The following is a 16,389-nucleotide window of genomic DNA, read 5'->3' on the forward strand; positions in this document are numbered from 1 at the left end:
TGTTGTGCTTTTCACTTAATCTCTTTAAAGGGTGTCGTACAACAGAGTCATTACTGTATTTCAGTCAGTCGGTACTTAAAGGCTCTCTACATCTGTCATGCTGATTGACTCTCTTTTACACAAACAGTCCTCCTTTCATCCACCCACTCACTTGTTTAGTCTGCGTACGTCAGCTCAGTTTGATATTAGCTCTGTTGCCTACTATTATATAAAAACTATATTGTCATATCATTGAAAGTCAACAGACACACGAGGAACAAGTGGAGCAATATGGACTGGGACTGAAACAGTAGTGTGAATATGAAACATGTTCATGTGTGCTTCACATTCAGGTTCAAGTTTTAATATTGTTCTCTTTCAAATATGAATTTTCTATCACACATTCACACAACTGCTCTGTCACTATGCTTTATTGCTTCGTGACTCTGCTCTGCAGGCGTGTTGGAGACGTGTCCATCCGTCTGTCTGACTTTACACAGAGCAAACCGACGATACCACTGACTGACACATCCAGTTTAGAAACGAAAACATTACCAGTTCAAAGTTTCTTTTCATTGTTCCTGCTCTTCTCATAAAGCAGCACGAGTTCCCGCCTCGACTCTTGTTGCAGTGAAATCATTCAAAGCATGTAACTGTTCTTCAAAAGCAACTGCATCTCTTCAAATCAGTTTTAAACTAAAGTCATTTAATTATCCAGTAATGAAAAAAAATCAGTTTGTGCCTTTGTTATAGGTCAGTTTATATATGACACGATGATACTGTTGACACTGGCTGTCCATGTTTCTTAGACCACGTCAAAGGCAGTCACACACAACCTCTTCATTTTGGGTTTTTTTGTGCTCATAAAAATGTGACTTCTCAAATTTTACAACAGTGGTGGTCAAGGTGAAACTTTAGTGCAGAGATTTATAATTCAGACGGCTGAAAGTTATTTTCATGGTTTCTGTTGAGTTGCCTTTCTGTCAAATTAAAAACCACTGTAAAATGAAAATACTACTTGTATTGCTTGTTTTTCAAGGCATCTCGTGGGTCCGTGAGGTCGTTACTTAAACGGAAAGGACACATTGACTTTACAGTGGCACAAAACAACTTTGTTTCATGCAACATATGAAGATTAATGTACATCCCATGTGGATAATTGCCCCCCCCCCCCCCCCCCCCCCCTCCCCCTACAGCCCACTCCTCAACTTCTGTAGCCCAGGGAGAAGGCTTTGTCCCAGTGAGTGTTGTTTTCGTACACCTTTACAGTGTGGCTCCTAACAGGTCAGTGGTGTGATGACAGACATGACTGTGATGTGGAAGTGGTGTTGAAGTTTCGGGGAGCAGCTGTTTGTGATGAGCTTTGGGGAAAATTGTGCAGAATAGTTTTAATTTCTTTTTTCTTTTCTAAGTTTCAGTTTTCACTATGATGTCAACTTTCCAGTCAAAAAGACAGCGAGTCAGTCTGAGGGGTCATGACTTCTTATGTGTATTGAATTCAAAGTGGTTCCCTCTAAAAATACACATCAACCACAGCCACTTCCTTACCTAAGAGTCTGTTGCACATACAACAGAAAGGATCCCAGGGTAATTTTAACCCTCTCTATAAATATCGCTCTGTGTGTATTTCAGAGAAAACATGTACAGTCCGGAAACGTGTTATTTTTTAATGTGGTATAGGCGAGATATTTCAAAGGAAGCGCACATAGGGAAACGAAACGCGGCCTGCCCCGTGCCCCGGCGGTGTCTCTCTCTAAATCTTCCGTGCGGAAACACACATCCTCCTCCTCCTCCTCCGTGCTCAGCGCCCGCCTCGCTGTCATTCGTCCAAGGCGAGCCAGCCGGTGCGATCGTGGCGCCGGCGGAGTGGAGCAGCGAGAGCCGCATGTAAATGAACACCTCCACCTCCGAGCTGCTGTCTGTCACCTGAGGATCCGGAGCGGCACATTGACTCACTTGTCCCGTCCAGCCCCTACAACACCACCACCACCACCACCACCAACAGGAGAGCAGCTTCAGCGGAGAGCCGACCTTAAACGTTTGGCGTGGGGATTAAACAACCAAAAAAAAAAGAAAAAAAGAGGAGAAACTGCACTACTTTGGAGCGAGCCGCTGCCGTTTCTCTCCACAGTAACACGGTGAGTGATCCGCGAGTTTCTGTGTCCAGCAGCGCTGTGTGTGTGTGTGTGTGTGTGTGTGTGTGTGTGTGTCGGTCGGTCGGTCGGTGGGTTTGTGCGGCGCTGACCGCTGGAGGAGGAGGATGGATCCGGGGGTCGCACAGCTGCGGTGACAGACAGCCGGGGTCTGTTTGTGGAGCAGCGACTTCACATAGGCTACTTGGTTAATTCCTAAAAGCTCACCCCCTTCCTCCTCTTCCTCCTCCTCCTCCTCCTCCTCCTCCCGGAGAAACCACATATAGGACATGATTGTGATATATTGCGGAGTTGGTGTGCAAGACCACCAGATGTGATCTTACATCACAGCTTCTTATTGAAGGCATAATTACGGGGCTTGCGTTGCAGTTTGAGCAAAATGAACTCACCATTGCTCCACAGAGTGGAGGGGGGCGAGGGTGAGGTAGGGGACATGTAGTCAATTAAGCAATCTGTAATTGATGGTTCACATGACAGTCTTTTACCAGGACTCAGCCATCATCAGCACCATTACGCATGTCCGCGGCTCTGCCTCTGCATGAGTGATGATAGTGGGGGGAGAGCGAGAGAGGGAGATGATGTGTCAGTCCTTGAACCTCAAACCTCCCACTGCACAGCAGGCGGGCAGCCTGAGGGGGATCTGGATCCAGTCCTGCTGCACATCCTGCTGTCTGATCGGCATCTTTCTTTCCCCGTCCTCTCTGGAGTAGCTTTCACCACAGGGGTCAGTTTTTCCCTCTTGGCTTTAATGTCACAGAGTTGGTTGATTGGTTGCTGCTTGGCACTTTGGACTGTTTCCTCACTGGTGATTGAGGATGTTTTTTTTCCCTTTTTGTGTAGTTATTTATTTCATTTTTTTCCCCCTGGCCCTTTTGGGAGAACAGAAATATATGCATCATATGGGATGTATTTTTTTCCCAACACCTCAGAGGATTCATACGCAGAGCGGAGTTATCTCCACAGGTCTGTAGTATGATTAGATATGGGAGCCTGCTTATCTGACAAAGCTGGAGCGTGGATCTTCCCACACAGGAAATCAAACTTCAGCCTCTCTGCCACGGGAGATTGTTGGCTGAGAGCAAAAAATCTCCTCCAGCCAAGAGATTTATGTGGGCTTTACACGGCTACAGCGAGGAAACACTCCTGCCTTCAGACTCACACCCCCCCACCCACACTTCACCCAACCTGAGTTGTCCCCAGTAATGGACCAGATCTCAACCAAGCTAGAGGAGCAGGCTGTGGGGTCGGCTGGAGGGGAACCACCCGGTCCAGGGTTCAGTAGGACAGAGGATGGAAACACAACACAGCCCCCCTGCGCTGTGGAAAGGTGGAGGATGGAGGGATAATCTCCTTCGCTGCAGGCAAAAACCACTCAGATGTTACCTTTAGTGGTTCCTCCATCCAACGTCTTGTTTCCTTCCCGAGCAGCCCAGCGTGAGGTCGAGGGGGGAGGTGGGGGGGCACTCTGAGGGAATATTGTTTTGTGTCAGTCACTCTGATTTGGTCAGGGTTGAGCCACATCATGTAACCTGATCTGAAAACGTGAGTGCTTTCCTACGACTTTGACTTTCTCAAATGATCACCCTGTGTAATTAGGGCTTCCTGCTTACAGTTAATGGATGCATTTAGACCCCCATCTCTGTTGCTGCCCATGCCACATTAGAGATGATTGATCCCCCCTTAATGTCCCTCTTTACGCTACTTCTTAAAGTCTCAGCACTCTGCCCTGCTACACAGAAGCGTTATCAACTGCTGGATATATGTGTTGACTGCATTAAATCGTGCCGGCGGCGATAACCTTTCTGCTCATAAATATCTGTCAGAGCTGCATGGCCGCCTGCTTGGAGGCACACAGGAGCATCAAATAACCCGATGAGCGGCCGCCACAAGAGAGACCAGGCAACCCCCCCTTCCCTGGCTGTTATCAAGAAATACTGAGGCTTTCGACCAGCACTTAAGGATATTTAGTGCAGCATTTCTCAGAAAGCTGGGAAGCTACCCAAAAGATGTTCCCAGAATGCACAAATTGGCCTTAATCGAACATTGTCTTCACTCAGCTGTCCTCAGGAACACTTGTTTCTGCTGACTCTGGTTAAAAAAAAGCAGGAGGAAATAAGTTGTCTTACAATTTTTATCTTTGAATAAGAGACTTCGATGACCACAGAGACCACAAATTGAAACCAAAGTAGGTCCAACAACGGGGAGTTAAATCTCTTAGTCCCATCTCTCAGGGTCTGGAAAAATAACTTGAGATCCTCAGTGAGACAGGAGGAGCCTCGTGCTTCTTTCAGGATGCGCTGCGAAGCCGAGGCTGTTGTTGTCAGACAGGAGGGAGGTTTTAGTGAGAAGTGATGTCTGTTGGGTCCCCGTTATCATGGTGTACGTCTCGGAGCGGGCGCGTCTCCCCTCTGATTCGAGTGAGATCCTTAAGGGGACAAATTAACATTCACACCCCGAGACGTTTGCTCACTTCCTAGTCCTTCAGCTTCAGGAATCGGCAGCCGGGCTTGTAAAGATTAATTCTGTCTGTGCAAAATAAAGTCCCCGGTGCTCATTATCCTCTCGCTCTGCCTCGCTCTCCTTGCACTTGCTCTCCTGTCTGTGTGTCTTTTTTTTTTGGTTTTATCATCGTGTCTTAGCAAAGGTAGATGAAATATTCACCAGGAAAGCTGTTGTTTCCTGCAGCGTCTGGCCTTCCAACTTCTCAAACCCACCGCCCACCCTCCCCCCTCCAATCCAATCCAATCCAAACGCCTGCTCATCCTCTGCCTCCTGTCCTCTCCCTGTGCGCCCCACACCCCCATCCCAGCCCTATACCCTCTGATTATATCATTGATGGAGCCCTTGCTAAATTATGCATGAATTATGTCTTGTAGCTTTTCATCAACATTGTCTTACGCCTCCCTGGAGTTACTTCTGTTTTCTGCTAATGTTTTCTTAAAAATTTGGCTTTCATCAAATTTTCATTTGATGAGGTCCTATTTTTAGTTGTTGTATTTATCTTCTCGCTTTCATCCCTCCCTTTCAAATGTATAAAAAGCCTCTGAGGAAAAAGGAAGTAGTGAGCGAATGAAAATGTTGACGAAGGCCACTCCTTTGGATGGAGGGACCAGGGGGACGGGGGGGACGGGGGGGAGAGGAGAAGAAAGAGCAAAGAGCAGCTCTGGTACAGAGATTGTAAATGTTCCCCTGGGGATTTTGCAAGTGGCAGGCATCAGATGTGTCTTTTAAAAGGAACAAAAGCAAGTCCCTCTATTTCACATGTTCCAACAAGTATCATAGGACAGAGAGAGCGACAGAGAGAGAGAGAGATAAAGAGAAATAGAGCAGCTATAGAAGGATAAAAAAATGTCCTCATGAATAAAAAAGAAAGTATTTCAGTGAAAGCCTAGTTTCCAGATGAAAATGAAATCCGTATCAAAAGGAAACATGTTCAGCATGACAGGCAGAGATGGGAACATGTTTGTTTTGAGGGCGAGATGTACAGCCTGTCGTCTGTAGCCTTAAATGATTCGAAACCGCACAACTCTGCCAATATTTTGACGTTTTAACAATGTGATGTGCATCTCACGGCTTGTTATCTCCTGTGTTCAGACGGGTGCCTCTCTGCCGCCCCCTGCTGACCATGCAGAGCGTGTGTGCAGTGGTCGTGGCGCTCGCCGCAGCCGTCCTGGGCTCAGCAGACTCCGACACACACCGGCCCAGACACGACTCCAACCTGGAGATCTGTATCCTTTCTGCTGCCAGCGGTGCAGAGCTGCTGCCAGATGTGAACGTGTCTGTGTGATTTATACATATCCATTCATCCCAGTGTGACACATAGACGATATTAGTGAGCAGATATGTGAGTTATGTCCACGTGGAGAGTGTGTGTGTTTCCTCCTGACCTCCTCTTGTCAGACAAGCGGCTGTTTGAGACCAAGAGGAAAGATCAGCTCAACGCACTCAAGAACCTGGTGGAGCTGAATGACATCAACCAGCAGTACAAGATCATAGATATCATGCTCAAAGGGCTCTTCAAGGTAAGTGTGTGTGTGTGTGTGTAGTCTGACATTATATGCTCACACAGTCCGTGGGCAGCAGCAAAGTCAAGCACAAGTATAAGGAGAAAAAAAAAAGTTATTTCCAAGAGCTCAACCTTCTTGTGCTCTCAGCAGATCGGGGGGGATAAGAAGGTTTTCCAGCCCAACGGAGAATCAAAGGCTTCAAATCCAATGATTACATTCATCAGCATGTTTCCTCGCATTAATTTGAATGTTAAATCAGACTCTGCCTCTCAGAGTGCCATTCACTCCCGCTAGGCTTGAGGGAGCTCAGCTTTACAGTGCATGCCTCCATCTCCCAGAGGACAGTTATCTATGCATCTGCGCGCCTTCTCAAGGACAACACGCTTAGTCAACCTTCAGCGGCGCAGGAATGCTTTGTCAGCATTTCTGTGCCGGCTGCTGTGTGTTTTGTGCGTCTTTTCTTCACCCCGCCTTCGCAGACACTGACTCTAATCTCGGTCGACGTTCCGTGTTTCGCTGAGATTGCCTGTAAAATTTTTGCAGGAATATGAGAAACATTGCATTTAATCTCCCGTCTCATGAGATGCATCTTGCGTCTGCGGATGCCGTGATTCTGTTTGACACAACGTACAAGCCGCGTGTCAGTCAGGCAAGTTTAACTTCACCAGATAAACCGCTCCCTCGGCCCACTTCTTGCTTCAAAACACCATCACCCACCCGCTCGTGTTGCTCGCCCTCACGGAAAGTGGTGTGTAACATATCATGAGGTAGAAATGTTGCTCAAGCCTCACAGAGTCTTATTCACTTCCATTGCCACGGCAGCTTAAATTCACAGCATATATTGTAAATAACCTCTCTCTCTCCTTCTCTCTCTCTTAAGGTGTTGGAGGACTCCAGACAAATCCTAGTTGCAGCCAACATGCAGCCTGATGACCCCTTCCCCATGGACGATAAGATCAAAGAAGGTCTGATTGGCTTTTACACCTCAGCTGTTTCATCATTTCACCTTTTTTTCAGAGTCTCTCTCTTTCTCTCTCTCTCTGTCTCTCTTTTGCTCCACTTTATATAAGTCCCTTTATTTAGCAGCGTCTCTCTCACTTTGATTCTGTCTCCATCACCTCTGACTGGTTTGTCTTATGCTCCTTTATACATCTCCAAAAGCTCCACCACCTCTGTCAGTCTCTCTCATCCTTATCCTCTTTGGGCGCTGGCGGCTGCCAATAATATCAGCTCGCTCCTCTAACGTCTGTCTGAATGTCGTGAACATTAGCTTCCCTTCTTTCAGGCTTATTCAGCCCGCTGCCATCGTTTGAGAGTTCCCTGAACAAAATCAACCACCACTTGAGCTTCGGTCTTCTTTTCTTCTCTGTGTGTTTTCCCAGCACAAATTCTTTCTTTCTTCAGACTGATTCTTCTTTGTCTCATTTTCTCTAATCAAACTTCTCTTTATAAACCTCTGCAGCTTATTCCCATGTGGTGGAGAATACAGCGTTTTTTGGCGACGTGGCGCTGCGCTTTCCCCGTATTGTCCACCATTACTACGACCGGAACTCTGACTGGGGTGGTCTGCTACGCTGGGGGCTGAATTTCTGCAACCAGACGGGAGTTTTTACAGGAGGAGCCCACCAACACGTCCTCACACTGGTAAGGCCGGACAATGAGCCACAGCCGTCCTACTCATAACTTATGCGGCCTTTCATCAACAGGATCATTGATGTTTTGTGCCTTAAGGTCATTAAAAAATGATCCAAGCTTTCAATGCCGCCTGTAAAACCTCTTCTTTTCTCTGTCTTTCACCAAGTTCAGAAAATATTTGTGAGATCTCCATTCAGCAGTGCCGAACAGAAAGAACCAGTGCTGTTGTCAAGATAAAGCTTCTGAAAACATGTATTTCAGAGCGATGTTTCAGGCTAAAAGCAAAGGCCTTGAAAATACAAACGTTTGCTCATTCTTTCAACTTGTGTCTGTATGTGAGGTTTGCGTGGGTTTTAATATTGATGTCTTATTCAGCTTAGTTTCTTTTTGCATTTTTTTTTCTAAATTTGAAACCTGAGTAAAAAAGTTAGATTTGATGACGCACTGGACTTGTGCGTCGAACTGAATCATTGTTGGATTAAATGGTTATACCTCTGTTGTGATGTCTAGAATTCAAAAGGTGCAGAATTCAATTTAAGTGCAAAGTACTTCTCTCTGCAGGGGGGTATTGAATGTGGAAAACACTGCAGTCAAACAATGCAGCCCAATATACATGCATAACATAACGCACAGGTAGGTACAAGTGTGACAGGTGCATAGAAGTGAAAGAACCACGATAGTTCCGGTTTTCTAGTAAATATGGAGATTTTAGTTCAACCTCCTGTCATGTCACTGTACAATACATCTTTGGTGGCAGCTAATACCTCTCTTGTATTGGCTGCAAACCACGCCATTTAGCAATATATGCGTGCATGTTGTATTGTCACCGTAGAAACTTAAAAAAGGCAAGCAGAAAAAATAGTATTCTCTGTTTAATGTGTGGGTTAATGAACTAAACTCTTGAAGGATTAATCTGTGACCTTAGCAATGCGCCAAGAGGATTATATAGTGGATTAATTCTGAGACCTGAAGCCGTAGCAGTTAGCACCCTCTAAGTGTGCATCCAGCCCTCACTGGCGCCGTCAGTAGCCACGCTCTTACCTTCTGTTCATCCCCTCTTCAGTTCAAGTTGCTCAAAAATAAGACACAATACCTCACAGAAATGGAGATTTTTGTCTGTATCCACTCCTCAAATTGCTGTATATTGCTTTTGTGCTGCAGAATAAGTGATGAAACGATGTCTCATTTTCATTCCTGATCTCTTTTGCCCTCTCTTCTTCTTTTCCTGTGTGCTTCGATCACTTATCTCTCAGATGTCACAGGAACTGGGAATAACAGAGAAATCCCCAGATTTTATGAACCCGTACCGCACCGAGAGAGATGATGTGAGTAAGATGTTGTTGCCCCCTCTGCTTTATTTTGTATCATCACACACAAATGGTGACAACTCTTTCTTTTTTTTAAAAGTATTTTTGGGGCATTTTTACCTTTAAAGGGGTTAGCTACAAGTTTAATTCCTCCCGGCCAGTTGGTGTCGCACTCACCCGCTCTCGCTCCATCCTTCAATTGTATGGGTTGCCAGGTATAATACATCCATGGGTAACGCCCAGTGCTTAATTTGTAAATCATGAGGTGCCGGAACGCAAAGTACATATGACAGCTCAGGGATGACGAGACGGGCAGAGGTCCCGGAACGTATGCGGCGCACGTCGGGGGGGGGGGGGGGGAGAGGCGATGATGGCGGACATGCCATGCTGTGGGACACAAGCCTCAATTTCAAATATAGGCTATAGCCTACTCTGTACAGCACAGGCAAATGCCCACATCACCACAGGCAGGAATTTTCTCAACAGGTCAAAACAAACAAAAAAAAGAGCTTATAATAAATCACACAAATCTTTCTATTATTCAAAGACTGGCACGGCGGCCTATTAATAGACAGTATGCTCAGCTCAGTTGTGCAGCAAAACCTGAATTCTCCATAAGAAGCCAGGGATAGTCTGCTTCAGCTTGAACTGAGCTGCTGTCCAAACAGTTGTGCATCTCATCCCTGACCTGTCGCTGGACGTCCCACACTACTCTCCGCTCACTGCCTCTCCTCTTCTTCTGAACCTCCCTGCTGTCAGCGGGCTGATGCCAGGGTTCCCGCCTGTTGCTCCGGCCACTGTTTCCCATAGTTTCAAATAAATTACGTCCGCCACGAATAGATTTTTCGGCAATATTGTTCCGTTCATTCATCTCGCTCTTTCGCCGTTATTGGCGCGCGCGGCACACACACACACGCACACACACGCATGCATACACACACGCACACACACGCACGCACACACACACACACACACAGGCAGAGAGGGGTGGAGAGAGAGAGAATGGCGAGTGCAGCAGTGCGCACGCGGTAAAAGCGAAACTATACCGGTCAGTGCGTCAACTTCAACAGATCTCCAACTCTTTCAAATGACGTTAAATCTATGAACAACATGGAATTATGGGGATTTGTTCTGTAAATTAATAAATACATATTATTTTATTTTAAACATTTTTAAAACGTTTTTTTTAATGAGAGGTGCCGGATCTGCCCAAATAAGTACCGGAACACAGGGAGGCCAAAATTAAGAGGTGCCGGATCTTGTTCCGGCAGGATCCGGCACAAATTAACCCCTGGTAACGCCTAACGCCCATAGGGAGCGGCTAGTAGCTAAAGCTAAGCTAAAGCTATTGACAGTGGACTGGAAACACATCTGAATCATTTCACACTAACTCAACTGCAGACGAACCCGACAAACCCTCAGCATCACGCCTGAACTGGAAACGTTACAGTACCGGCTGACCGTTAGTTAGCATTAGCATTAGCACGATGCCATTTCTCCACAGAGCTATCACGATCTGGCTCCCCCTAGCTCCGCCTCACGTGACACCAATATATATATAACGTTATATACCGTTGGTGGAGAAATAACTTAATGCCAACGTTGCCAACGTAACCAGATGTAAATATTTATATATTTTGGACCCGTCAAAATTTATAAAGCAATTATTGATATATTATTTAAAAAAAAATCTGTAAAATTAATACTTTTATTCACCACCCCTCTAGACGTTCTGTGGATGTATTATTTTTGAAACATTATTCGCTTTGATGAAAAAGTTGTAGCTATAACCTTTAATCGATAGGACAGATAGGGCACAGGCAGAGAGGGGGAATGTAGGCCACCGGGAGAATTGAACCGGGGCCGGCTGTAGCCTCTGTATGTGGGGCGTCTGTTCAAACCACTCTTGATGTGTCCCCCATCAGCCATTAGCAGTCCACTGACCCCCCCCCCCCCAGCTGCCACTAATACTCACCCAATGACAGCCCTATAACCCTCTTGGTACCCTTAAGTCACACTTTTTTTAACCTGTGACAAAAACATAGTGCAAGAGGGATATTCACACACACACACACACACACACGTGCGCATCAATCACATAGCCTTAATAACAATCTGTACGTCTCGGCCTGTCTAATCTGCTTCAGGTGCTCCACACTGCAGAGGCTTTCCAGAAGATCCTGAGGGAGGAGGAGAAGAGGAGAAGGAAGGAGGAGAAGAGGAAAGAAATCAGGAAAGGCCCTCGCATCTCCCGCTCTCGCACCGAGCTATAGCGCCGCCCTCAGTGTCAAGGCAGAGAAAAAGAAGAGGGACGAAGCAAACGCACAGTCCACAAGGGGCGGCTTGACTTGTAGACTCAGATGAGAGTGATGGAAATAAAAGCTGCCATCACTTGTACAAAAGCCAGGTGCTCTGTTGAAAAGAAGAGAGGAACCCTCAATGTGACACAACAACGTAAAATGGAAGTGGATGTTAGTCTGTCAAACGCCTGAGTTACTGTACACAGTTACAGTTGATTAGAATTGGGAAAAGCTATTATGCTGTCTAAGAGGTAACACATGTCTCTGGAATAGGAGCTGATAAGGGAAAATCATTTTTGATAACTTGAGGATTACATAATTGTACTTTGGAATATAAGTAATTTCAATAAATTTGCTTCAGAACTTTGCAAAACCCTACTGTATCGTGTCTGGTCTAGATTTTATGTGTCTAAAACCCAAACGCTTTGTGTGGTTGCCAAAATATAAATTTGACCTTATTTCATTAAAATACGGCCTGTTTCTGGTTAGGTTTCGAAGTTTGATTTACTAATGCCAGTATAGTTTTATTTCAGTGTCTGTATTTATTTTTTCCTTGAATGGAGACCTTTGGGAATTGGCAGATTTATGTACTTGTTGCTTCTCCATGTTCTAAGGATACCTCTTATTTTGTTTGCCCGACCAATTTAAATACTTATTTTACCACCCTCTGATGGGATCATAAGTGTATTTTCCTTTTACATATTTTTTGCTACCATTAGTCATTCCTTTTGAAACCCATCTCTGTATTTGTTTCACTTTTTTGATCCCTAGTTCATAAGTATTCAACCCTTTTGAAAAGATCTGTCAACCAGACAATACAGTATGTGAGTCTTCATCCTTCACCTGTTTCTTTCTTGTTGTTTCATATTGCTTTTCTTTTTTTCAAGTCATTTTCTTTTTATCTTTGCTGGAATTGGACATTTTAATGATCAATGGAATTGAAATTGATGTAATTTTAAAATAGTATTACGACTGTTATAAAACTATATGTATATTCAGAGAAATAATATCATTGCTGCAGAATGAACAAAGCCATTTTGTTATCAGATTTAATGAAATAAAGTTACTCTGATCTGTACAAAAACTATAAGTCTCATTGTCTCACTGTGTGCGTGCGTGCGTGCGTGCGTGCGTGTGTGTGTGTGTGTGAGAGAGAGAGAGAGAGAGAGACATTGAGGTGATGAGATCAGCCGACAGAGGGCAGACAGCAGCACCAAAACACTTTGTACCTAAAGTCTAATGTTTTGTTTTGTCTGAGCTGTGTTGAACATGTAGCTTTAGCTTTATTCAAAGTTGGTGACAAAGCTTGAATGCAAAGAAGAACCGACTCACTATAGTGAATAACAAGACGCCTCTGATAACATGGACTCTGGTGAGATAACTCTGTCTTCATGTGATATTTAACTTTAGTTTGTGTCCTAAATTAGCCACATGCTAAAGCTAGCTGAATTAGCCGTTTACAGTCAAGTTAATGTCAAGTCAAACTGCTAAGCTAACAGCAGCTAGTTAACGGAGGGGCTACGACGTCGTATTTAGGATTAAAACTTGATCTCTGCCGTCGATGTTTGATTTCTATTGATGTTTTCGGGTCGTTTTATCATTGGGTTGTACTTGAGTTATAAATAACATCTAATTACCGAGCACGTAGCTAGCTAACCTATTCAGAGAGGGTGTTTTGTTTTTGTACAGAAGCTTCCTGATAAATACTGACTTGACTGGGCTAGAAAACGTGTATTGTGCTCAGTAGCAATAGCCAGTGAGGACAATAAGAGGCTCAGTTGCTGTCCTTAAATAATGAAGTCTGTGGTTTATGTGAATACGATTCACTTAACCTGATCAGAGCGGTTATATAGCTGTTATATCAACCGCTCTGAACCTGATAATTATCTCTAAGGTTTCCATTTTAGTTACACAGAGTCTGTGTTGTGTTTTTTGCAGAGGAGAAAAAGGAGCCAGTCGGTATGGAGGGTGAGAAGGAAGGGGATGATCCTGACACCGGAGAGAGCGACGAACTCAGGCTGGTCCTAGTGGGAAAGACTGGAAGTGGCAAGAGTGCATCTGGAAACACAATCCTGGGCCGGAGGCACTTCCTGTCACAGATCAGCGCCAGCTCCGTCACACAGATTTGTGAACTTGGGAGCTCCCTGCTCGTCGAGGAAGAGGCTGCCGGCCAGACTGCCGTGGCACAGAGGAGGATGAGGAGAGTCACGGTGGTTGACATGCCAGGGTTTGGGGACACTCACCTCAGCGTGGAGCAGATTTATGCAGAGATAGCCAAGTGTGTGTCTCTCTCTGCCCCCGGCCCGCACGCTTTCCTCCTGGTGGTGCCGATAGGACGATACACAGACGACGAGAACCGGGCTGTCTGTGAGATGGCAAAGATATTTGGAGAGGATGCAGTCTGTCATCACACGGTGGTTCTTTTTACCAGAGGTGATGACCTGGAGGGTGTAGGGATTGAGGAGTACCTACAGAAGACCGCACCTGCTGGGCTTAAGGCTCTGATTGACAGGTGTGGGGGCAGGTACCATGTCCTCAACAACAGAGACCCCAGCGACTCGGCACAAGTTAAAGAACTCTTGATGAAGGTGGATGGGTTGGTGAAGCAGTCAGACAGAGGGTTTTATACCAGCACTGTGTTTTTAGAGGCCGAGGCTGCAATCAGAGAGGAGCAGAAAAAGATGATGAGCGAGCGAGAGGAAGCAGAGGGGGAAGAACAAGGGGGGAATAACAGCAACGCGGAGGAACAGTCGAGACTTGTAAAACGAAGAAAGTGCGACCTAGAGTCTGACGGACAGGGAGGCGGTAATAGAGGGTCACAAAGGTTCAGCAGGAGAGAGTTGGAGGGAGGGAATGAAGAGGATTTTAGGATGGAGCGATGGATAGAGGAGAGCAGAGGCGGTGCTTTCAGCTTCCTGAGGAACAGAGCCGAACAAGGCAGGCACAGGGGCAGCAGCAGCAGCAGGGCCGTCAGCAGGCGACAGTCACTTCGTTCATCCCTGATTCGCATGAGAAGGGAGGCTGCGCTCTCTGCTAAGGTGTTGGAGAGGGTTAAAATCTTGGTAGCTGCTGGAACTACAGGCATGGCAGTTGGGGCGATGTTCGGGGCAGCTGCCCCCTTCGCAGCCGCAGCTGGGGCTTCCCTTGTGGGAAACACAGTTGGTTTCGCTGCAGGTCAACTAGCTGGCATGTCTGTAGCGGGGGGCGCAGGTGTTGGGAAAGCCGTGGGAGCCATAGTGGCAGCAGCTACGGGGAAGACTGCTGTGGCCCTGGGGGCAGCGACAGGTGGAGTTATGGGTGGCTCTGTAGGAGCTATTGTTGGAGCTGGGCACACCACACCCAGGGAGGGCGCTCTGGATGCCCTTGAGCAGGTTAGTCTCATGGGCGCGTCTGCTGTCGGGGTGGCGACAGGAGTGGGGGGGGCCTTAGGAGCCGGGGCCGCTTTAGGTGCAGCTCTGGAGGGAGCAGCCTTCAGCACAGCAGCCCTCGGTGGAGGTGAGGCCGCAGCAGTGGGAGCAGCAGGTGCAGCCAACGCTTCTGTTGTTCAGGGTGGTTTAGCTTCAGCAGCAGGGCAGCACGCAGTGGCCGCTGTAGCTGCAGGCTCTGGGACGCCTCAGTGCGCTGCAGCAGGGGCAGCCCTAGCTGCAAATGTCCCAGTAGCAGCTGGGGCTGCCGGTGCGGTGTGTGGGCTTGCAGGGCCGAGCGCGGTATCCGTGGCCAGCAGGGTTACATCAGATCCTTGGGGAACCGTGACGGCAACGACACGCATCCTGAATGCAGTGGCTGAGATTGGCAAGGCTGCAGCAGGCATCGCCCTGGCTGGTGGTCTGGTAGTGAAGGTGGTAAAGGAAAAAGTCAGATGTGGCACAGCAACAACAGAAGCAAGCTACTCAGAGAAGAAGTCATATGAGATCTACTGGAACAAATGAACACAGGCGAGGAAGGGAGTTATAATCCAATGAATGAGATCATATTCATACTTTCTCCTCCCTCCCTGGTGAAAGCCTACACTCCACAGTCACTTCACTCAGTGAGGGATGTTGCCATTACCATGCAAATGTAAACCACCTCAAATAGGCAGAGGCAGTAGCTCGAGCAATGTAATATAAGATAATGTACGATCAAGAAATTGCACATTCTTACTGATAAAAGAAAGAAGAAATTCTACTTGCAAATGCTGGGTGGAACTATTGAAGGCTGGTGACTGAGTTCATTGACATTTGCAGTGCTGCGTGGGATGACTAATAAAAGGATATTAGGTACACAGTCTTGTGATACCTTTGATTTCCTTCTTTTTTCCAAGCACAGTTTTTAACTAAATCGACTGTGTTAAGGTTGTGACTCTACTTTAAGCTGGTTGGTTTTGAGCTAAACCTAAAATATTCTTATTCTAATTTTCATAAAATTAAGAAAATAAAAGGGACGTCCACTTAGGGGGGCAGGCCTGCTGCAAACATGGTCCATCACAATTCAGCTGTGTAAACTGACATAAGATGAATTTCATAAAGGTTTTTTTTTTTTTGGCCTTTTTAGACAAACAGCACGCTTTAAGCAGAAAAAAAGTTATTGTTAGCACTTACTTGCATCGTTTGTTGAGTGCACATAATGTATTTATGTAATGAATCTGATTTATTATAGCAACGGGTGATGAAAATGAACACAAGCACTGAACTACAAAGTATTTTAAATCTTCAAAATGTTCACATCTTGTCATATATTAGCCAGAGGAGAGACATAAAGTATTAGCACTTGTTTAAACAGTTTTCAACTGCTGTAATGTATCACCATTTCACTTGTGTGATTATGAACAATAAAGACAGTATTCTTCCATGACTGAGCACTGTGACCTTATTTCCTGCCCTGAGTTGTTGTTGTCAGTTATTTTTCTGTCAGTACATCAACTGCCACAACTGTGGTACCACAGCTTTTGTACATGCTAAGTGATTAATTACTGATTAATTGTTACTATACCATGATCACATAAGGGACCTATGGACCTCTGATTGTG

The 16,389-nt window shown here is 46.0% G+C and overlaps 3 protein-coding genes across 4 annotated transcripts in view; all 3 read left to right on the top strand.

The window, feature by feature from the left end:
• The window catches only part of mei1 (meiotic double-stranded break formation protein 1), a 63,864-nt gene extending 58,017 nt beyond the window's left edge, over positions 1–5,847 (top strand). The window contains exon 32 of one of the 2 annotated variants that reach the window (XR_015036312.1): positions 5,727–5,847. Coding sequence is in view for 1 of the 2 variants with exons in the window: in XM_085784858.1 (XP_085640984.1) it covers positions 437–575 (139 nt within the window). In the remaining variant the exon portion in view is untranslated. Of the gene's footprint in view, positions 1–436; positions 1,088–5,726 lie in introns of those variants that run through there. The other variant, XM_085784858.1, reaches the window with a different exon arrangement.
• On the top strand, positions 5,729–12,461 carry ccdc134 (coiled-coil domain containing 134). The gene is made up of 6 exons (XM_085784860.1): positions 5,729–5,860; positions 6,033–6,154; positions 7,020–7,104; positions 7,602–7,783; positions 9,028–9,099; positions 11,229–12,461. The coding sequence occupies exons 1-6, from the start codon at positions 5,758–5,760 to the stop codon at positions 11,352–11,354; spliced, it is 690 nt and encodes a 229-aa protein (XP_085640986.1). The 5' UTR covers positions 5,729–5,757; the 3' UTR covers positions 11,355–12,461.
• Positions 12,462–12,622: 161 nt separating this feature from the next.
• LOC146983338 (uncharacterized) lies at positions 12,623–16,211 on the top strand. Its single transcript, XM_085784847.1, has 2 exons — positions 12,623–12,753; positions 13,320–16,211. The coding sequence occupies exons 1-2, from the start codon at positions 12,744–12,746 to the stop codon at positions 15,308–15,310; spliced, it is 2,001 nt and encodes a 666-aa protein (XP_085640973.1). The 5' UTR covers positions 12,623–12,743; the 3' UTR covers positions 15,311–16,211.
• Positions 16,212–16,389: the final 178 nt, after the last annotated feature.

This window comes from Trachurus japonicus, chromosome 8 (assembly GCF_045865225.1).
Source record: "Trachurus japonicus isolate A0001 chromosome 8, Traja_1.0".
Classification (NCBI taxonomy): Eukaryota; Metazoa; Chordata; class Actinopteri; order Carangiformes; family Carangidae; genus Trachurus; species Trachurus japonicus.